At 48.5% G+C, this 22,770-nt stretch overlaps 2 protein-coding genes across 2 annotated transcripts in view; both read left to right on the top strand.

Annotated features, from left to right (window-relative positions):
• ANKRD16 (ankyrin repeat domain 16) overlaps positions 1 to 8,200 on the top strand; it is a 39,502-nt gene extending 31,302 nt beyond the window's left edge. Inside the window, exon 8 of the mRNA XM_073328894.2 lies at positions 7,788 to 8,200. Within this exon, the coding sequence (XP_073184995.2) occupies positions 7,788 to 7,909 (122 nt within the window). The 3' untranslated portion in view covers positions 7,910 to 8,200. The remainder of the gene's footprint in view (positions 1 to 7,787) is intronic.
• Positions 8,201 to 22,148: 13,948 nt separating this feature from the next.
• Positions 22,149 to 22,770, top strand: part of GDI2 (GDP dissociation inhibitor 2) — a 33,099-nt gene continuing 32,477 nt past the window's right edge. Inside the window, exon 1 of the mRNA XM_073328887.1 lies at positions 22,149 to 22,401. Within this exon, the coding sequence (XP_073184988.1) occupies positions 22,357 to 22,401 (45 nt within the window). The 5' untranslated portion in view covers positions 22,149 to 22,356. The remainder of the gene's footprint in view (positions 22,402 to 22,770) is intronic.

Genomic DNA, 22,770 nt, shown 5'->3' with positions numbered 1-22,770 from the left:
ATAAAAATGAAGCCAGGATACTTGGGATTATATCCGTGCTCTTGAAAATCATGTATTGTGATGTATCATCATTACAGTAGCCCCTAGAGCCCCTGATCAAATTGGGTCCCACTTTGCCAGTTATCTTAATTATGCATCTGATCAGAGAGATGGCACCTCCGTTAGCACCTCACTGGATTTTGGTTTGGGACACACTCAGAGAGAACAGTGGATCACCACCACAGGATCCAGAACTCTGCATCTTCTTGTGACGTCTCTTATCCCACGGGGCCCATCTCATATAACTCAATAGCTATCAACCAGTACTCCTCTTGAGGGTATAATGCTTGCAGATAGATGTAAGCATGTGAAGGGACAAGACAAGGGTTCTCCCCTTGTTGCTGCTACATGTCTTTATTTTCTTGGCTCAAATAAAAGTCAAGATATAGAGAATCTTGGGGCTGTTCAGTCTGGAAATGCTCATCCCCATAAATACTGATCGTCGCTTTGCAGACAATATAGTGTGGGCAGTTATCAAACTGATAATCTCATTGCAGGGTATTCAGGGATGGAACGCTGGAGTCTGCCAAAAGACCTTCCCTGTGAGATCTTCCAGAGAATTTGTTACCTTTTCTGATGGCTGCGCGCATACAGCTTGGAACATATGTCAGAGCAGTGGTTGGGAGACTTGTGGGGAATCTGACACAGGCAAGAAAACAAAGGTTGGAGAATTATACAGTTTGGCTCACATTCATAGGCTGTGAAGCTAGAACAACGGACACCTTCTTTTATTTGCTCTGGGTCCAAATCTGTCACTCTTACTCTGATTAGTAACGTACTACACAAATGGTCCCACTGAAGACAATACCTAGCCCTCGTCTAGGGCTTTTCATCTGTCATTCTCAAAGCACTTTCCAAGGGAAGGCAGTATCATTATCCCCATTTTACAGATGGAGAAATGGAGGCAGTGAGGGGACATGATACACCCAGGGTCACTGTGACAGGATTTGCCATCTTAGAGCGCCCTCTCACAGAAAGACTCAGCCCTGCAGCACTTCCACCTCAGCTTCCTCACAACCATAGGTGCTGAGTTTTTCTTTTCCCCGGGAGGTGCTTCACCCTGCTCTGCCCTGAGGCCCTGCCCCGACTCTGCCCCCTACCCTGGGGCCCCCGCCTGCTTGCTGCTCTCTGCCCTCCCCCAACCCCCTCCTTCAGTCGCCAAACAGCTATTTGGCGACGCCACCAATCAGCTAATCGGAGGTGCTGCCAAACAGTTGTGGCTGGGGGGTGCTGAGCACCCACTATTATTTTTCCGTGGGTGCTCCAGGGTTGGGGGCACCTCTGCTCACAATGATCTTCAGCCTCTTCCTGCAATAGATGGGACTTGGCCCTCTGGCCAAGCCACTTTACAACATTCAGCCCCTTTTAGAGCACAGGGGTCCTGTAGTCCAAGCCCAAAAATAGTCTCACAAGGAAGATCTCCAACCTCACTGGGCTCAACCTTCAGTCCCCTTCTCGCAGCCCGGCTCGCTCACACTCTAACCAGCAGCGCCTGGCCTCCAATCAGCCCAACGATCCGTGTCAGATCTACCCTCCTACCAAGGGTGTCTGGCCAGCCGTAGCAGTCAGCCAGCTCCTCACTCAAGCCCAACTTCTTGCCTCACATCAGAGCTCCTGTCTGCTCTCACCCCAGCTAGTACTTAATAGCCAGGCTTTCTTCCTCAGTCCCCCAGTGCTAGTCCAGTCCACAAGCCTCTGGCTCTTCTTGGGCTCAGTCTTTACATACCACCCCAGCTTCCTCCTGACCCAGGCATCCCCAGCTCTCATGTCCCAACCTCCCAACTCAAACCCAACATCCTGTCCACTCTGCTCCCCAGCCAGTACTTGACTGGGGTTCTTCCCTCCTTGTAACTTCCACACTTTGCACAGGCTAGGCAGGCTAGCCAGGCTAGGCAAACTGAACAGGGCTGACCTGCCCCAGGCCTCCTGGCTTCAAAGTTAGTCACCCAGCAAACCAGTAGCAGAACGCAGGTCTGTCGAATCCCAGTCTGCTGCTCTATTCACTAGGCCACACTGCCTGGAGACAGTTAGGTGCTTCTCGACACAAGTAACAGGATCAGAAACCGGCTGAGAGCAAAGTACTGCTCAGTGCAAATGTGGGTGGCAGAAGTGAGGACTAAATGAACACAGCGCAAACATTAACTCTTAAAACACCATTGAAACTGAAGTGATTGGCACCATGGGAAGATATATTTGTAGTCGTATGCACACAGATCACTGACCCCATGTTTTAAAAAAATCCCCAGTCAGGCCTCCCAAAATGATGAGATTGGTTTTACCATCATGAGCTTTCCAACCATAATAATAAATTTGGGGTACTTTTTATCTGCCTTCTGTTTTTTGAGCCTTTAAGGTTCATGTTTTCAAACTTTTCTCAGTAGCCATGAGCACTAGAAAGTTCCTTTAATAAATGCTGAGATTCTCCCATAATCACATGACTCCAGGAATTCAGTCTTTAGGAGACTGTCATATGTTGAGACTCATGATAAAATCGTGAGAGTGATCACCAGGGCAAATGAAAGGTGGGCTGGATAGCTCAGGGCCTTGGTCCTGGGTTAACTAGCCCTTTTGGGTCTGCATTGCCTGTTTGAATCTAACCCACATTAGTGGTCATCAGTAACAGTTACCTTCTCCAGCAGGGCCAGGACCAAAGCAGCTGGAGTGAAGGTTTACCAGGTGATCACCAGACCATAACTTTTTTACTCATTTTATATCTAAAATATAGATTGTGCCTCATTGAAAGGAAGGGACGGAGCTTCCGGCATGAACAGGAACAGAAATGCCATCCTTACATTTTGATTCACGTTCGTTGCAGACTTGTATGTTTATTTTTGTATGTAAGCATTCCTCTCCATGGCTGCAAAGCCAAACCCGGTGGGCCTACTCCTTAGCTCCTTACTCAGTGAAACGCTGCCAGTTTCCACCAGCTAGGGATCTGGTCCCTGGTGTAGTGCATGAGAAAGTGAAATTGACTAAAACAGAAAGTGAAAGTGGTTCCACTATTCAAACTGAGTGAAATACAGGAAGTAAAGAAACAGATGAATGTTGAAAAAGTACATTTATTATTTATATTAAAGAAGCACCCAGTGGCCCCAACTGAAATTAGAGCACCATTGTACTAGCCACCGAACAGACACATAGAAAGAGACAGTCCCTGCCTCAAAAGCTTACAGTACAAATAGACAAAGGATGGGAGGGGAAACTGAGGCACAGAGGGCTGGCATGATTTGCCCAGGGTCACCCAGCAGGCTCGTGGCAATGCTGGGAATAGAACCCAGGTGTCCTCAGTCCCAGTCCAGTGCTCTCTCCAAGAGATCACACAATGTTGCTGAATTTTAAAATATCTTTTCACTTTCAATCACCCTGTGGCTTCTTTGTAACACACGCCCACCACTTAAACACACACACATGGGCCATGACTTTCAAAGAGGAGTGCCTGAAATTAAGCACCTGTCTCCATAGTTAGATATCTAAATCTTCATCTACAGTACTTAACTCTCCCCACTTACTGTTGTACCTGAGCGCTTCACAATGTTTAATATATTCACCCTCATAACCCCAGTGGGAGGGAGGGCATTGCTGTCAGCCCCATTGTACTATTCGGGAACTGAGACACAAAGGGGGTGTCTTCACTGTACACTGAGCCTGGGCTCTGACTCGGGTTTGAGCCTGAGCCACGCCCTGCCTTCTGTCAGACATAAATCAGTCTGACTCAGGTAAGCAAGGCCTAGGTAGTGGCATGAGTCAGAGCCCAAGTCCTGTCATTTTGCAATGTGAACAAGCCGCAGGCCCAAGTCAGAAGGCCCGTGTAGTGCAGTATGGAGACATTAGCCAAGCTGCGAGACCCAGGGCCAGCAACTGCAAGCCCAGTTTATTATGTAGTGTGGACACCCAAGGGTGAGCTTGGAAACACTAGGTATGTCTGCACTGCAATTAGACACCTGCAGCTGGCCTGTGCCAGCTGCCTCAAGCTCGCAGGGTTTGGGCTTAGGGGCTGTTTCATTGCTGTGTATACTTCCGGGCTCAGACTGGAGCCCGGGCTCTAGGACCCTGCAATTAAACAGCCCCTTAGCCCGAGCCCCGCGAGCCCGAGTTAGCTGCCACAGGCCAGCTGCAGGTGTCTAATTGCAGTGTAGATCTATCCACTGAGTCCACACGCCCAGGTCCCACAGACCCAGGTCCACAATGCAGTGTAGACATACCCAGAGAGACTAGCCCCAGGTCACAGAGAGCAAGACACTGAACCCAGGTCTCCCAAGTCCAAGACTTGTACCCTAACCACTGGGCCACCCTCCCTCTCCACTCATTTCAAAAAAAGCAGTCGGCACCTTCAATCAGACCAAATATTTAGCTATCTCAGTATGGACGTAGGCACCTCATTTTAGGCCTCTGTTTTTGAAAATCATGGCTCGCTCCTTCATGCTGATGTTGCCTTTCTAACCACATCCTGGCTGTCATGCACAGAGCTGAACGGAAGAGCACAGTTTGCTGCTTTTATGTGGGGTTTATTGGATCAGAGGTTCCCTGGAGTAAAACAAATTGAAAAGCAGCTCAAAGGCTATATCAGCACATGCATTTAGGCCCACGCGGAAACAATCCTCAGCATTACAAGAAAGGGACCGAGGGGATGCTCAAGTTTGGGTGGCTTTAACCGTGTCTGAAAGCATGGGTGGGTTTTTTGGCGTTGAGAATTTTTCTGTGTGACCCGTAATCCTTTATTCAGCTTTCAGACGGCTGTGGCCAAGGGGAGGGAAACACTACACTGACCTTTTCTCTTTGCATTTGTCCTCGGCTCAGCCTCTCCGTGCCTGCTGGGCAAACGCCCCCACAGTCCTTTCTCCCCAGCTCAGGCACACAGCTGCACGCATTTCTGACCACACTTGCCAGTCAGATGTGCCCGATCCCCGAACTTGTTGAAACCAATAACACATAATCAAATAAGCTGAGCCACATTTTCCGTTGCTTTGTCTTTTGTCTTAGCACTGACAGGCCATGGGAGCCTGCTCTTGACATCAGAATCCCGACATCAGAATCCCAACGGTTATGATGGCATGGTGATGGGGTGTCACGTTTTATTCAGATCAATTTATCTTCATTGTTTCTCTGCTGTCGGCAGAGAAAGCTGCTCCTGGGACTGGAAAGTGCAATTCATTCAGCTGTGACTGCTACAGCCTTCCTGGCTCTCCTGGCCCTTGCATTTATGATCGAACATACAGCTGAGGATCTCAAAGCACTTCACAAATACGCAAGCCTCGATTACCCCCTCCTCTGAGGGTGGAGCCTCCCAGGATGGGGTTTAGGGGTGTGGAATCTCCATCCCCTCAGGATCTCTGCAGGTACTAGGGGATCCACTTGTAGCAAAGACCTTCCATGCGGAGGTCCTGTGCCTCCATACAAGCTCTGGGCTCCCCTGAACCTCCCTCAGCTCCCTGACAGTGTGGCTGCTTGGCATCTTCAAAGCAGTGCACCCAACTCCCCCAAGAGGCAGAACAGGGCTATGGAAAAGTGACTGCAGCCTCAAGTCTCCTGCATCAGCTGCAGGCATTTGCTGGGCTTTGCTCTTGGTCCAACCAGCAGTAACCTCCAGGTGAATGTCCCCTGGGGACTCCTTTTGGACATGTGGTAGCATGCCTCACCGCATAGCATGCTCCTTACTCCTCCCACTCTACTCTTGCACCCCAGGGCCACTGAGCCCCAACTCCATGGAGCGCCTGCAGAGAGGCCTCCACAAGGTCCAAGGAAGTGAGGAGAAAAATACTGGGGAGCCAGTCCACCCCTCTTATTTGGCACCACCAGCCTCTGCCCAAGCTGGGCCCCCTCCATATTCCCAGAAGCAGAGAGGGTCACAGTTCAGAGCACCTGCACCTGTATTCCCCCTCTGTGGTCCAGCCAGGGCACGCACTCTTAGGTTTCGGCTCCCCAGCTGTCACCCCTTTTGGGGAGAGCCCCACATCTCTCCCTTTCTGACTGGGGACTTTCCAGGCTGCACAGTTCCCTGCCTACATGATATTATTCCCAGCAAGCCAGACTGGTGCAGATGCTTACTCTTCGAAAGCTATGAACAACGTAATGCCCACAGCTGCAAGCTGCCACAGAGCCTTTTCTAAGCAAGCACATTTATTCTTAAAGTGAAAGCATTACAGAGAAAACATATTAAAAACAATAAGAAAACCTACCTGGATGATAAGATGCTTACCAGAAATCTCCCCCAACTCCAACAAGGGCTTTGAGAAGATCCAGTCCTTCAAAACCCACAAAGGGTTTTCATGTGGTTACAAGTTCATAACAGCTTTTAGCTCAGAACATGCACCCCAGTGCATAGGTTAGCCTTCTCTTTCTACAACTTAGGTCGTTGATCTCCTGAGACCGTGAACAGGTAATCAGCAGAAAATGGTTCTCTCCTCAGGGCATAGCTTCAAAAGGTTGGGTCTGGAGGTGGGAATTTGCATTTACCTCCCCCCAGGTATTTACTAGGAAACCCTCTTAACTTTGTTTCTCCCAGAAGTTCCTTCTTGTCTGGCGTATCATCCTCTGAAGCTTGTAACACTTCCCAGTGTTTACATAGACCATGTCTCTCCCCTCGAGAAGTTACACACAATCCCACAATAAAGCATAACCTTTGCATTTATAATACAACGGACTCCAAAGCTATTTAAACTTAATTCAATAAGATCTCCGAGAGATATTCCCGAAAACTCATGTTTCGAGAAAGAACAATCAGGCTCTTGGCACAGAATTAATGTAATTCTGGGGCTGAGTAATGAGAGACCCACCACTTCTCTGAGACTACTTAGATTATGACCTTTCTGGGCCAGGGACTGTCTTCTCTATGACTTGTTGGTCGCACCATGAAGCCCTGATAATTGACTGGAGTGCCTTGGGCAGCAGTCCCCATACTTTTGAGGGTCACCCCCCCAGAGCCGGAGCTGGGAGTCGAGACGCAGCTCCGGGGAGAACGTGGACAAGGGTAAGGGGGCCGAGGCTGGGGCTGCAACTGGGGGTGAATCTGGGGCCAGGAGCGGGGCAGCGGCCAAGGGTCGAGGCTGGGGGAGGGGAAGGGAGCGGAGCCACAACCCGGCAGCCATGGGGCCAGCAGCCAGGCCTGTGGCCAGGTGTGGCTCTGCTCCTGGCCTCGCCCCCAGCCTCGGTCCTCGGCCAGGAACAGAGCCGTGGCCAACAGCTGAGGCTGGGGGCTGGTGTGCAGCTGGGAGCGGAGCCACTCCGGGGCTCGAGACAGGGCCAGGCGTGGGGCTGAGAGCTGGGGGCGTGGCTGGGGGCGGGACCAGAGCAGAGCTGGGGGTGGGGCAGGGCTGGGTAGCACTCCCTCCCTGCCCCCCATGGGGGCTTTCCTGTGCCCTGCCGCGACCTCCCCCATGGATGTTCCTCCAGGCCCCCCTAGAGGGGCATGCCCCACAGTTTGGGGACCTCTGGCCTAGGCACTAACCTAGTAGAAATCAATAATTGTGATACACTTTTTCTGTTAGTCACCATCTTAGTGCATTCTCTGTTTATCCCCAATGGACTGGAAATGCCATCCTCATCCTAGGAATTGGTGGTGGAAACTCCTCCACACAAAAATACGTTGCCTGACCCAAAAAACTCCCCCTCTTCTATCTCAAGGGCCAAATCTTGGTTTTATTGGCATCAGGGGGATTTTTGCCATCGGCTACAATGGGATCTGCATTTGGCTCCAAACTATTAGACATGTTTTGTACAAAAAAACCCCAACACTGAAAAATATTTTCTAGATGCGTTTGACAAGGTTCAGTGTAAACGGGAGACGAGTGGAGGTGACAACCGAGAAAGTAGACGTGAGTGGGAAGTGAAAGCGGCACTTGAAAAGGGAAGTACAAATAATCTATTATTATAATAGCCGCATTGCTCTGATTAAGACTGAACTACTGTGCTGTTTCCATTATAAATCTCTCTTTTCAAGGCTTGGAAACCCAGCTCGTCAGAGTTTGAGCTGAGCTGAAATGTGGCAGGAAAAAAAAAATCTCACTCCAGGAATAAATCTGTCATTTGGTGTGCTGATCTTTCGAGGCGTTATTTAAGGGCAAACAAAGGAAATTAACATTTTTATATCTTTTATATGGTAGGAAGGGCAACTTAGTGGATAAGGTCCTGGATTCAGACACAGTTTTACAGTGTGACCTTGCGCAAGTCATTTACTCTACCTGTGCCTGTGTTCCCCATCTGTAAAATGGGGATAATACTTCTCTATCTCTCAAGGCTGTTGTAAGGATAAAATCCATGGTTGACTGAGAGGCGCTCAGGTACTCCAGGGATGAGGGCCACATGTGCAAACAGAGCCAACCTGCTAGTCCACGTCTTAATACTCAAGAGATGTGTTTGGCATATGTGTTCTACTGCCAATCTATCATAAAAGAGAGTGTTGTCCTGTGGTTTGAGCAGGGGTCTTGGTGTCTGGATTCCTTCATTCGAGTTCTAGCTCTGCCATTGGCTCACATCTAACTAAGGTACTTATATGACTCCACCACCATAGGATATGATCGCTGTCTTTAATGTATTTATCCTCACAATTCCTCTGGGAACTAAGGAAGTGCTATTATCTGCATTTTACAGATGGGGATCAGAGGCATAAGGAGACAAAGGCCCAGATCCACAGAGCTGCATAATAACTTCTATTGAGTTCCATGGGAGTTAAGTGCCTAACAACTTTTGAGGATCTGGGCCTAAGTGAGCTAGCCAAGATTACATAGGAAAGCTGTGGCAGAGGAGGGATTTGAATCCAGATCTCCTAAGTCTTAGGCTACTGTTCTAAACCAATGAACCATCTACCTCAGTTTTCCCATTTCTAAAATGTGTATAAATGTTATCTACTTCACAGGAGGTTTGTGAAGGGTAATTTAGCAATATGGGAAGGGCTGGGTGGTTATGACTTCCAGGCTGAGACACTTGTTCGAAAGTTTTCTCTGTTCTCATTTTATATGGTAACCATCTGTGGACACCTAGAAACTTCAAAGTTGTCACTATTCTGCACACATTATGGTCATCGTGAACTTCATGATAGCAGTGGAGAGCTAACGGAGATGCTCCTACTCCATACACAGGACCCTCTCTTGGGATAAATGCCAGCACTATAGGGCAGATGACACAATGGAGCAGTTAGGTTCCACTCCATAGTGGGCATACACACACATTCAGTATACTGTAGTCTGGGATGCAAACAGACCTTTAGTATTGGAGAAAAACTGATTAATCTTTTATGCATGTCACAGGATCCAAAGAGTTAATTTTTTCTTCTTCAGATTAATTCCTCAGACAATAAAAATCTCACAGCAGCGTCACCTGACAATACCTCACTCAACACCTGACTGGATTTAAACATGGCCAGTGAAATGCAAGGATTAACAGACAAAGAGACAGACTGCATGGCAGGGTGATATTTACCTCCTTTGAATACAAGTGACTTTTAAATCATGTGTGTTTTTCCATCCAGTTCTTGCTAGACAAGGTTTATTTGTGGATTGTTGTTATAGGAAACAGGTCTGGATATTGGTGTTTTTAAGAACTATTTCAATATCGTTTGAAGGTTTAAATGTCTCCCCCAATATAAAAGACACTATTCAATTGCTGATCTTCCAGTATAACTGACACTGTTATATAACTGATCCTCCAGTGTAACCAACATCACCATACAGTTGATATCTTGTTCCACTATCCTGAGAATCCCCTCATTGGCTGTTGGGTAAATCATAACAAGGCTGCTGCTGTCCTGTGCTGTCACTTCCCCCGGAAATAAAACTGCTTCATACACCAGCAATTTAACTTCCTCAGGGACCCAGCTTCTTTTTCTGTTCTCCGTCTGCCATGGCTGAAGCCCAGATAGAGAAGTCAGCTGCATTTGTAAGCAGAAAGGAAAAAGGGAACCTAACGTTGCTTCCGCAGAGACAGGAGGGGAAGCTGTTTGATATTCTGAAGTCACCATGGGACATAAGGTTAAACACAATTCAGACACTTATGGAATATTGAAGTGTCCTGACATTCTGTGGGAATCAAGATCTCCGCTCTGGTCTCAGGAACCTTTAAGCATGTGAATGGTCTCACTGACTGCAAGGGAATTGTGCCTGTGCCAAAAATGTGGTATTAGCACTGGGAAAACATGCCAATTACTTTTCTTTTTTATTCAAAATTTCCTTCCAAAATGCTTCAGGCAGCTTTTTGGAAGAAGGGGGTGGGGGGAAAAACAACCACCACCACCACCAACAACTCCTCGCCACCCCCGCGCCCCAAACACACACACACTTTCAGTTTCTGAAAGCCATTTTTGGTCAAAGAAAAGTTGGCTTTTGGTTAAAAAACAAAGTTTACGAAACCAGAAACTGAATATTTTTGCGCCCCCCGCCCCCAATTCCGTTTCTTTTTTCATTGAAAAGCCTGAAAAATCCAACCACAATGAAAATTGTCTTTCCAGAAAAGCCATTTTTCATAGCAAAATCGGTTGAACAAAAAATATATTCAACTGGCTCGATCCAGTAAAAGTCTGCTCCTGCTCCCACGCAATTCAATGGGGGAACCTCCACTGACTTCGAAGGGGCAGGACTGACTTCTGTTTTCTTAAGTGCTGGTTAAGGGACTTCAAACAGAAGGCAGACGGGGCTCCTTGGTTCTGTTCGCAGCTCTGCACAGAACTGCTGTGTGACCTCGACTATAAGTAAGGCCATGATTTAGTCACGGGTATTTTTAGTAAAAGTCACAGACAGGTCACAGGCAATAACCAAAAAATCAGGGCCAGTGACCTGTCCGTGACTTTTACTAAAAATACCCGTAACTAAATCTTACCTGCTGGGGGAGGCGGTGGGGGAGCGGTGCTCCAGGGGACGCTGTGTGTGGGGGGGTGGCCTGGGGCCCTGCTGCCGCTGCTGCTTTGGGGGAGGGGGAGCAGCCTGGGGATCCCACCACTGCTGCTCCGGGGGTGGAAGGGTGGCCTGGGGCTCCACCACCGCTGCTCTTCCGGGCAGGGGGTGGCCCCCCTGCCACCACTCCAAGCCGGGGGGGCAGCCCAGGACCCCCCTGCCGCCACTACTCTGGGCGGAGGGCAGCCCGGGGCCCCACTACACCTGCTGCTCCTCCGGGTGGGGGCGGCCTGTGGTGCTGCTTCTTCTCCCAGACTGCTGCTGTGGGGCAGCGCCTGGGACCAGTTGCATGGGGCCGCTGGAGCAGCGGCCGGTGCGGCCGGCCCCAAGGCCGCCCCAGCTGCTCAGGCGGGCAGCCCTGGGGTCAGCTGCACCAGCCGCTGCAGTTGCGGAAGTCACGGAGGCCTGGAAAGTCATGGAGTCCGTGACTTACGTGACGTCCGTGAAAGATTTGCAGCCTTAACTATAAGCATGCAAGTACTCCCATTGACTTAACTGCTATTCACACATGCGTAAAGTTAAGCACGTTTAGGTGCTTTTCTGGATGTTTCAGAGTAACAGCCGTGTTAGTCTGTATTCACAAAAAGAAAAGGAGGACTTGTGGCACCTTAGAGACTAACCAATTTATTTGAGCATAAGCTTTCGTGAGCTACAGCTCACTTCATCGGATGCATACTGTGGAAAGTGTGCATCCGATGAAGTGAGCTGTAGCTCACGAAAGCTTATGCTCAAATAAATTGGTTAGTCTCTAAGGTGCCACAAGTACTCCTTTTCTTTCTGGATGTTGGCCACCATGAGATCATATACTACTAAGAGTTCCCTTTTTTTTTTAACTTTGTTGCAATGCATTTGTTGGGTGAGTGTAGAAATACATATAAGTAAACTAAAGATGTTGTGATGCCATATCCTTGACACTAATTTGCAAATCACTGTAACCTGCAATGAGTTCCCCCAGCGGTCAGTGTCAACTGATGAGGTTCTGTTCCATTATTTTATAGGTGTGTAAATTCCCATAGGAGAACAGAATATGGAAAACAAACGAAGTTGTTGTTTTTTACATATGGGCTTGCTTCGTTTTGCACTTCGGCCCATACCCAGAAATGCAGATCTTTGAAAACTTGGCTTGGAGAGTGTGCGTTGAACCTTGCGTGTCCTTCTCTGAGACCAGTGTTACTGACTGCGTAGAAATAACCTTGCGAACTGGGTGAGCAGGATTAGCCCCATGTTTGATGTTAATGAAGAATAAAGAGGAATGAGTCTTTCTCTGACTCACACTTCCAGCTGCTATACATTTCCTCATGTTTCCTCCTTAATCTCTTGATTCAGTGTCTCTCACCTGTTACTGAATTTTAACTATTCTTACTCGTTTATCCAAACAATACAAGAGGCAGTACAGCAACATCCGATCATAACAGGCTGATACCTGAACATGCAGGAAAAAAGCCAACAAGGCAATGAGACTGGGCTGGGAGTCTGGATCCAGTTCCCACCTCTGTCACGGTCTTCCCATGTGATGCTGGGTATGTCACTTCATGTCTTTGTGCCTTAATTCCCCATCTGCCAAATGTGGTTAGAAATAACAATGCTTCCTTTCTTCTAGCCCTTTATCTGGGTTGGGTATTTAGATTGTAAATTCTTAGAGGCAGAGACTGTCTTTTGTTAAGGCCTGCTCTACACTAGAAAATTAGGTCAGTTTACCTACATAGGACGGGGCTGTGAAAAATCCACAGCCTGGAACAGCATAGTTAAGCCAACCTAAGGGCTTGTCTACACTACAAAATTAAGTTGACTTTATCTCATTCGACTTCGAGCCTCCAAATTAATTGATTCGATTGTGTGTGGCCACTCCATGCTCATTGGATGGTGTGCGTCCTCACTAGCAGTGCCTGCATTGATGCACAAAGCAGTGCATCGTGGGTAGCTATCTCAAAGTGAAGCTTGCCACCGTGTGTTTTGGGAAGTTTGTGCAATGCCTCATGGGACCAAAACATTGTCGCAGGGGAGAATGGGAGCATTGCGTCAGCATCCCATGATGCACTGTGTTCAACGGCAAACAACCCAGTGGTTTTTCTGCTTAAAACTGCTGCGTGTACATAACCCCAGAAGCATGGAGCCTGCTCAGTTGTGCACTCTTGCTGTGAGCATCTCAAACACCTCGCGTCTTCTCCTGCAGTATTTCCAGAGCCGAAGTAGGGCCCGCCGCGAGGAACACAGTGATGTCCTGCAAGCAGCCTGGCTGCAAGCCATTGAAAAAAACAATTCACAGTTGCTGCTGGCAGTCACAGAGCAGCTGCACTCTGTTGAGCGCTGTTTCTGGTCCCGGGAAACAAGCACTGACTGGTGGGACTGCATCGTTTTGCAGGTGTGGGATGACGAGCAGTGGCTGCAGAACCTTTGAATGCGGAAGCCACCTTCCGGGAACGTTGTGCAGTGCTTTCCCCTGCACTGCAGTTCAGCAACGCAAAAAGAAGAGCTGCTCTGACAGCGGAGAAGCGAGTGGCGATCGCTATTTGGAAGCTTGCAATGCCAGACAGTTACCGGTCAGTGGGAAATCAATTTGGAGTAGGTAAATAAACCGCTGGAGCTGCTGTGCTCTGAGTGTGCAGGGCCATTAATCGACTTCCGCTATGAAGGGAAGTGAGTCTGGGAAATGTGCAGGACATAGTGGATGGTTTTGCCGCAATAGGGGTTCCTAATTGCAGTAAGGCAATAGATGGCATGCATATCCCCATCTTGGCACCAGACCACCTTGCCAAAGAGTACATAACCAAAAGGGATACTTTTCAATGGTGTTGCAAGTGCTGGTGGATCACAGGGGGCGTTTCACCGACATCAATGTAGGATGGCTGGGAAAGGTTCATGACACGCGCATCTTTAGGAACTCAGGTCTGTTCAAAAAGCTGCAATACAGGACTTTCTTTCCAAACCACAGAATGAACATTGAGGACATTAAGAGGCCTATCGTTATCCTGGGGGACTCAGCCTACCCCTTGCTCCCATAGCTCATGAAGCCATATACCGACCATCTGGATAGCAGTATGGAACAGTTCAACTATAGGCTCAGCAAGTGCAGAATGGTGGTTGAATGTGCCTTTGGCTGTTTGAAAGGGCGCTGGAGAAGTTTACTAACAAGGTTGGACCTTAGTGAAGAGAACATCCCCATGGTTATAGCAGCCTGCTGTGTGCTCCATAATATCTGTGAAAAAAGGGGGGAAATTTTCCGCAAGGCTGGGCAGTTGAGACAGATCACATGGCAGCCATTTTTGAGCAGCCAGAACCAGGGCAATAAGAAGAGCACAGCCAGGGGTGCTGCTTATCTGTGAGGCTTTGAAAAGCTGTTTCAATATTGAGTCACAGTAATGTGAGCTGCTTGTCTACTTTGTGTTTTCCCAAACCTTCACCTGCCCTGTATCACTGTCCCTGTAAAGCCAAGCCCACTGCTTCTACTCAATAAAGAACATTTATTTCTCAAATCCATTTACTTTATTTAACAAACATAAGTAAAGAGGGAGAACAGAAAAAAAAGGTAACCTTAGGGAAAAGGGGCTGTAAAGTTGGAACAGGAGAAACATTTTCAGCTCTGTAACATAATACCGCACTCCAGACCATCAAAGGTCCATGAATAGGCTCCTTCTGTTCCTTATACCCTCCCCCCAAGTTAAGTGAAAGGGATAATGGACTTCTTACCCATGCCTCAGGGAATGCTTGGGGGAGGGTGATTCTGTGCCAGCGATGCTAGATGTCTGTCCTCCAGGGTTTGCATAGGGATTCTACCCTCCTGCTTCTGTTCCTGCAGTTCAACCAGACGCCTCAACATGTCTGTTTGGTCCCTCATAATCTGAAGCATCTCATCCTGCACTGCATGCTCTTGCTCATTGGAAGCTTTCCTGCTCTCCATGTCCATGTCTAACTTCTTGGACAGTAAAATCCTCCACACTCTCCGCTCTGTGTCAGCTGTCCTGGAGCCGTTCATTCTCTCGGTGAACATGTCCTCCCATATTCTCTTTCTCTTCCTTCTAATCAGCGAAAGTCTGCTTTCAGGTGTTGATGACCCACCGAAGGACACATTTCCCGCTGTCAGTCATGGGAAAAAATAAAGGAGCCATTTTACATGAATAAAATGTTTCCATAGCAAGGCCATTTTCATTAAAAAAAAAAACCCTTATTACACTAGGTGCAGCCATAACATCATCAGAATCCATAACTGTTCACTGTGCCATTTTGTTGCTCCAGCCATAGTGAGTAGGCCCCTCCGGGTCACGGGTGACTACACTTCTAATGAAGTTTATGGCCCATGTCAGAAGCAGAGGTAGCTAGTTGAACAATGGCCCTTCCCCATAGCACCATGGGAAGTTGAATTACACAACACTGCACCTGCACTTCCTCACAGCCGACCCATGAAAATCGAATTAAGCGCTATGCCTCTCGCAGAGGTGGATTACAGAAGTCGACATTAGTGGTGACTTAGGTTGGCGTAAAGGACCCGGTAGCGTAGACACGTACATTAACAGGTTGACTTAAGGCGGCTTCCTTCGACCTAACTTTTTAGTGTAGACCAGGCCTAAGTCCCTGTGTAAACTGTGCTAGGTCAATGGAAGAATTCTTCCATCACCCTAGCTGCCGTCTCTTGGGGAGGTGGATTACCTATGCCAATGGGAGAATCCCTCCCGTTGATGTCAGCAGTGTCTATGCTGAAGCATACAGTAGCACAGCGGAGCCGCTGCAGCATGTTAAGTGCAGAAAAGCCCTAAGAGGTTGGAGGGAGAGAGAGTATAGCCTAGTGGTTAAAGTACGTTGGTGAAAATCAAGCGATCTGGATTCTATTTCCAGCTTGCCTCAGCCTCCCTACGTGACTTTAGGCAAATCACTTAGCACCAATTTTTCTAGAGTTTAGGGTCTAATTGTCAGTTTTGCTGAGCAGCTGCATCTCCCGTTGATTTCTACAGGAGTCGGTGGTATGTGGCAGTTGTGAAAAATCAAGCCTTGTCTCGTATTGGACACCCAAAAGGAGTGGGCACTTTGGAAAATGTGGCCATTAACCTCTCCGCGTCTGAGTTCCCCATTGGTCAAATGGGGATAACAACACTTATTAAATACCAGGGACGTTGTGCAGATAAGAGTCACCATTCAACAAAGCCCTGGCACACATGCTGAGCTTTAACTTTTAATTCAGTGGGTCTTCCGCACATGCTTAAAATTAAGCACATGCCACAGTGCTCAAGGAATCCTAGCAAGTGGCTCACAGAAATAGTCTTTTGGGAACAAAGCTTCTTGTAGATCTGTTGGTTTCCAGGCATGGGTATTTTCCATAAATAGCCTTAGCAGATACTTCAGGTTGTTTCATTAGCATAATAACACTAATAGTGGGGTTTTAAAAAACACTCAGCTTTGGCCTCACTCTGTTCCCGTTGAAGTCAGTAAGGCCCGTTGACTTCGGGGGGAGGAGAGTCAGGCCGAAAGCTGAGCACTTTTGAAAAATCCCACCCGTGGCTCTTGTTTATTGCTTTGCATCCACTCTGAAAAAGGATTCCAAAGTGGTTTGCAAAAGCGGGTAAGTGTCATTATCTCCCATTGAGCAGAATGAGAAATTGAGGCACTTGGGAGGAATTAAACTAATAACACAAAGCCAGCCTGTTGCAGAGCCAGAAGTAGAAGTCAGGTCTCCTGCCATATGCTCCTATACTCTATGCATGGGACTTTGTCATTGCATCTAAAGCTGAAAGGTTCTGGTGCTTTTATATAAAGGTAAAACTGTCCGCAAGCCTCTTTAATGGCGGGGAAAGGCTGGGCTTGCCATGGAGGCTACATGCCTAACCCCTAGGGATGTCGGGGGAGACCACGCATTCCCTTGGATGACTGTGGGTATCAGAGGGACTCTGATCTAATCTCTCAGCTGGAAGAATAGCATCTATGACTTGGGGGACCAGTCAGGCTAGGGGAAGGGTTCTTAGAGGTCTGACAGGGATGTGAAAGACTCTTGCTGGGGAAAAGAATTTGAGGCAGTTGCTAAAAGTGGGAATAAAATGTGTACTGGGATGTGCATAGGGACCATTTCCTGATCAGGGCTACCATGCACATATATATGCACTACGTACCCTTTATCTATGGGCCATACCCTGTTATACCCCATCCGTGACTCATGTGGCTTGGAGGTGTAGGCTCCCCACAACTTGTCTAGGAAGCCTGGAGAGGGGTATCTTGCTTCCATCATGCAACTGAATAGTTATCCCGTGGGTTTCCTGGTCCTCTCATCCAAAACGGCTCCAGGAAAATACAAATCTTACAGGGTGTGCAGTTTATCCTCCTCCTCCTCCTTTTTCTTCTATTGTGGTAACACCTAAAGGCCAATTAGGTTAGGCCCCATTATGCTCAGCGTTGTATAAAATATCGAAAATGACAGTCCCTGCCCCAAAGAGCTGACAATCTCAAAGACAAGGTGGATGAGACAAACAAGGGCGTGAGAAGGAGAGCAGGGACAAAAATAATTGAAGGTGCTCAAGTCTTAGCCAGTCAGGAGCTGTAATGGCCACAGAGAGAGAGGTTTAAACTCATTCAATAAAGCAAGGGGGGAGGGAAATTTACATTGCACTATAGTATTATTAGGTAACAATACACCTAGAGGCTCTAACCAAGATCGGACTCCATCATGCTAGGCACTGTACACACATAGTAAGAGACAGCCCCTGCCCTGAAAAGCTTACCAGCTAAATAGACAAAGGAAGCATTTATTACCCCCCTTTAACAGACAGGGAACTCAGAGTGAATAACTTACTGAGAGTCACACTGTGTGATCGACCCTATATCTTCTGAGGGCCAGTCAAGTGCCTTTCACCACAAGACCTTACTGTTGCATGTCTTATAGCAGAAACCTTCTTTTTATTTTAGTGCCAACCTCAACCAATCATCAGAACATTCTCAGAATGATTCCCTAAGAACATATATCACTTTGAAGTGAAAATCCTCTTTGGCTTATTCTGTGGAGAGATCAGTTAATACATCAAACAAAATCCAGGTCCAATATTCCCATTCATTTTCTTTGGTCCAGAATTTGCTTCTCCACTATCCCCGCCTCAGTGAGACATAAAGCAGTGATGAGCCTTGCTGCCATTTTTCATTCTTCTAGGATATTGATTGTTGAATTTATATGGGCTGCCTTTCTGTTGTATTTTCTAGTGTCCGGGTTTGCCACTGTTTATACTGTAAAGTTAAAAAAACGGGGAGTCTTAAATTACAAAAAAACATAAGACTTTCCTGGATCTGCATGGGATGACTCATGATAGTAGAAAGTATTTCTCTAATTTAAGGTCAGTCTTTAGAGGAAACTGTTGCAACAGCTTCTCACAACTGGCTAACTTTTGCAGAACAAAAAGAAAAGAAGGACTTGTGGACCTTACAGACTAACAAATTTATTTGAGCATAAGCTTTTGTAAGCTACAGCTCACTTCATCGGATGCATTCAGTGGAAAATACAGTGGGGAGATTTATAGATAGAGAGACCATGAAACAATGGATGTTACCATACACACTGTAACGAGAGTGATCACTTAAGGTAGATATTACCAGCAGGAGAGCGGGGGGGGGGGGGTGCTGGGTGCTGTCAGGGTGCCAATGCCTGAGATGATGGGGCGTCCAGGATTTCCAGGTTTATGGATCTTGGGTAGCAAAGAATACCCCAGGTCGGGGTTCCAGGGGCGTGTCTGTGCGGATTTGTTCTTGTGCTTTTTCAGGGAGTTTCTTGAGCAAATGGTGTAGTTTCTTTTGGTAACTCTCAGTGGGATCAGAGGGTAATGGCTTGTAGAAAGTGGTGCTGGAGAGCTGGCGAGCAGCCTCTTGTTCATATTCTGACCTATTCATGATGACAACAGCACCTCCTTTGTCAGCCTTTTTGATTATGATGTCAGAGTTGTTTCTGAGGCTGTGGATGGCATTGTGTTCCGCACGGCGGAGGTTATGGGGCAAGTGATGCTGCTTTTCCATAATTTCAGCCCGTGCCCGTCGGCAGAACTATAAGCACAATAAACTAACTTTTGCATCATCAATTTTGCAACAGCTAAACCTCTGCTACCTCTGTTTATGCTGCACAGCACAGCCACTCATAACTGCATTGTGACCGTGGGATTGAACCCAGATCCTCTTGCACCAAAGGTTTGAGCCGCTAAAGGAATACCTTTAGCAGGTATTAGTAGTAGAGGGTCTATAACACACACTTAAGTAGATGACTCCGTCCAGCAGTGACTAGTGGTGTACACGTACACGACATACTTTCTTTTGAGGACTCCAACATGCTTTACGAACACTAATTAATAAGTTAAGCCCCACAGTACTCCTGTGTGGGAGGTAAGTGTCACTGTTTTCAACCAGGACTTTGTCTACTCTTTTGATCTGAGTATTTTGTATTTCAGAGCTCCCTGTATCTCTGCCATGCCTGATAAATAGTAACCATTATACAGATTAGTATACTGAGGCACCATTGGTAAGACTAACATTTTCTAAAATTGTTAACTGGAGACACCCTGTTTTTTAGCAGTAATGAAAACCCAAAGCTTGTGTTATTGTCATTTGGAGTTGTGAGTGGTCAGCACCCATGACTATCTGGCCCAAGGTGCCTCACTGGACACAGAAACAGAGGCACCAACATTTTGAAAAATTGGGGCTAAGTAACTCCCCCAGAGTCACCCAGAAAGCAGGTAATACAAACAGGGGTCTGGATTCCCAGTCGTGTGCTCTAAACAGTTCTACTCAGTATTAATCACACAGGAAATAAATGTTTGTGCTGTTGACCATGCCAGGAGCTGGAAGCAAGATTTATGATAAGGGAAGTTCTCGGCCAGAGATTTTCATGCCGTGATACAGGCTAGACTTTCTGAGGTGCTGATCTCTTCAACTAAGCACAAGGGGTTGTTTTTTTTGCCTTCTCATACTATAACTTAACACAAGGATAGGCAAATTTGCAAAACTAACTCTCTGACTATTCACCATATGGTTATACTTTTGCCATGTCCTCAGCAGAAATACCCTGACATTGGTCCACCTGCAGCTGCTTCCTGTAGAAAAAAACCCCACTCCACGCAGCACATCTATGTATGCAGAAAACAGACAAAAAAACAAAACCCTGAGCAGATGGGTTCAGACCCAGCAAAACCATGCCGGCTGATAGGAACACAGTCAGATATCAGTCAAGTCTTGCAGTTACCAGTGATGTAAAAATGTGTGAATGGCTAGATAGACTGGTTTGATCTAGATCTGGGCCCTGAATCAGCAAAGGACTTAAGCATGCATTTAATTTTAAGTGCATGCGAAAGTCATATCCAGTTCAATGGAACTTAAGCACATGCTTAAAGTTAAGTATGTGCGAGTGTTTTGTTGATTTGGACCGTAGTTCTGTCTGTCTATCCAACTGTAGAACAAGTGCGAGTAAAACAAAGATGTCAATCACATTGTAATCACTTAACAAATCATAAATAATATCTAGCTAAATAGATCTGTCCGTGTAGCTGTCCGTTTGTGAAATAGAAAATGTGTCTGTCTTTTTAGATCTGTGTGCCTGTCCATCTCAACAAGAGGGATTGTCCCATCTTTTTCTCTTAGAATAGCTGATGGTTGGGGGTATCTCTGAAGCTACAGAAAATATTTTGCAGTATGCACTTAATCTATAATCTGCAGAACTGGTTGACATTTTTTTCTGGTCCAAAATTTCTGAAAATTTCAACCGCTGGTCAAAAACACATATGTTTTTGCAAAAAAATTTCTTTGCAATTTTGAAAAATGTTGACCAACTCTAAGTATCAGCCTTTACGCTACAGCCAACGCCGACCATACGCACAAACAAGTGCCTGCATGGGGAGCTGCAGTCAAGAATTGTCTATTATTCCACTTTAATTTCACCAGGTGATGAGTGTTCCTATACTGTACACTCGAAATATACACGTTTTGAGTCCTGATTTCATATTGATTTTAAAAGTCTCAGGATTTAGCTTCCATCATCTCCTTTCGACTTTCAAATACCCAGCCTGTGTTCTTTCAAATACCCAACCCCAGAGGTTGCCCAGTAAAAATTATATAAAGAAAAAATTAAAATGAAATTCTCTGAATTGACTCTTGCACTTTCATTTCCCATTTTTTAAATTTAATTGTATCTGTTTGAGACTTTTTTAAAATGGCTCTTTTCACCATCTTTAGTCTTGATAAAAGAAGCCTGAGGGAAGACCGGATAACAGTCTTCAAATATGTTAAGGGCTGTTATAAAGAAGACTGTGATCGATTGTTCTCCATGTCCACTGAAGGTAGGACCAGAGGTAATGGGCTTAATCTGCAACAAGGGAGATTTAGATTAAATATTAAATAAAACTTTTGAACTATAAGGATAGGTAAGATCTGGAATAGGCTACCAAGGGAGACTGTGGAATCTCCATCACCTGAGGTTTTTAAGAACCGGTTGGACAAACAGGTCAGGGAAGGTCTGAGTTTGCTTGGTTAGGCTTTGTCTACACTATCGCTTTTGTCGGTCAAACTTTTGTCAGTCAGGGGTGTGAAAAAGCCCGCCCCTGTGACCAAGGTAAGTTTCACCAGCAAAAGTGCTGGTGTGGACAGCTACGTCGGCAGGAGAGGCTTTCCTGCCGGCAAAGAGCGGCCACATGGGAGCCCGGCCAGCGGCACGGCTGTAGCGGCGCAGCTGCAAGGTCGGCAGAGAGAGCCCCAGCGCAGGGGGCTGGACCGGACGGCTGGACCGGATGGCTGCTTGCGGGTTGCGGTCCCTCCCAGCCCGCCGCCCCAGGCTCTGGCAATGCCAGCCCCTCCGTGGGCCGCGAGCTCCGCGCCCCAGCCGGTATTTCACCCCCATGGAGGGCGTTTGCCGGGCAGGAGATTGCTGCCGCGGGGCCTCGGGAGGGCGACACGCCGTGCAGTGCGTATGCATCGCCAGGCCTCGCTGAAAATGCATTGTGCCCCCCCCACCCCCCACCCCCACCCCCACCATGCCCCCGGTGAGCGCGGCTCTGCCAGGCGGCGGCTCAGCCAGTGCAACCGCCTCCTTGCACCAGCGGCGCCCAGGGCGGCTCGCGCGGCAGCACTCGCGGCGCCCCGGGCTCAGCGCAGCCCCCGCCGCCCTCCGCGCAGGCGCGCCCCCGCCCCAGCACCACGGTGGCATTCCCGTTGGCAAGGCCGGCGCCCCGCCCCTTAGCGACGGGCGGGGGCGGAGCCGCCCGACTGACAGCCGAGCGGCCCAACGGGGGGGAGCCGATCGGGCGCGATTGACAGGGGCTGGTGCTCGGCCCCGCCCCCTCGGTTCGTTGCGGCGGCCCCGCCCACCCCCCTGGCGCGGTCTCTTCACGGCGGCGGCGGCGGCGGCGTCTCCATTTTGCCCTGCTTCTGTCGCCGCGGCCTGCAGCGCCCGACCCGCCCGCGCCCGCGCCCCGGACCCGCCCGCGACCCCGCCGCCATGAACGAGGAGTACGACGTGATCGTGCTGGGCACCGGCCTCACGGTGAGGAGGGGGCGCCCGGCCGGGCCTCGTCCCCGCTTCCCCCGGGGCGGGCAGGGCCGGGCTCCCGCCCCGTCTCCTCTCACCTCCGCAGCCCCGCCCCTCACCCCGTTTCCCCCTGCCCCCCCCCTCCCCCTCACCGCTGTCCCCGCCCCTTGCTTCTCCCGTCTCTGCCCCTCCCCCTGCCCCTCGGGCCCCCCCCCCACAGCCCTGCCCCTCGGGCCCCCCCCCCCACAGCCCTGCCCCTCGGGCCCCCCCCCCCACAGCCCTGCCCCTCGGGCCCCCCCCCCACAGCCCTGCCCCTCGGCCCCCCCCCACAGCCCTGCCCCTCGGCCCCCCCCCCCACAGCCCTGCCCCCCCCCCCACAGCCCT

This window comes from Lepidochelys kempii, chromosome 1 (genome assembly GCF_965140285.1).
Source record: "Lepidochelys kempii isolate rLepKem1 chromosome 1, rLepKem1.hap1, whole genome shotgun sequence".
In the NCBI taxonomy this organism is placed as follows: domain Eukaryota; kingdom Metazoa; phylum Chordata; order Testudines; family Cheloniidae; genus Lepidochelys; species Lepidochelys kempii.
The sequence above is the reverse complement of the archived record's forward strand: the minus strand, read 5'-3'. Positions and strand labels throughout refer to the sequence as shown.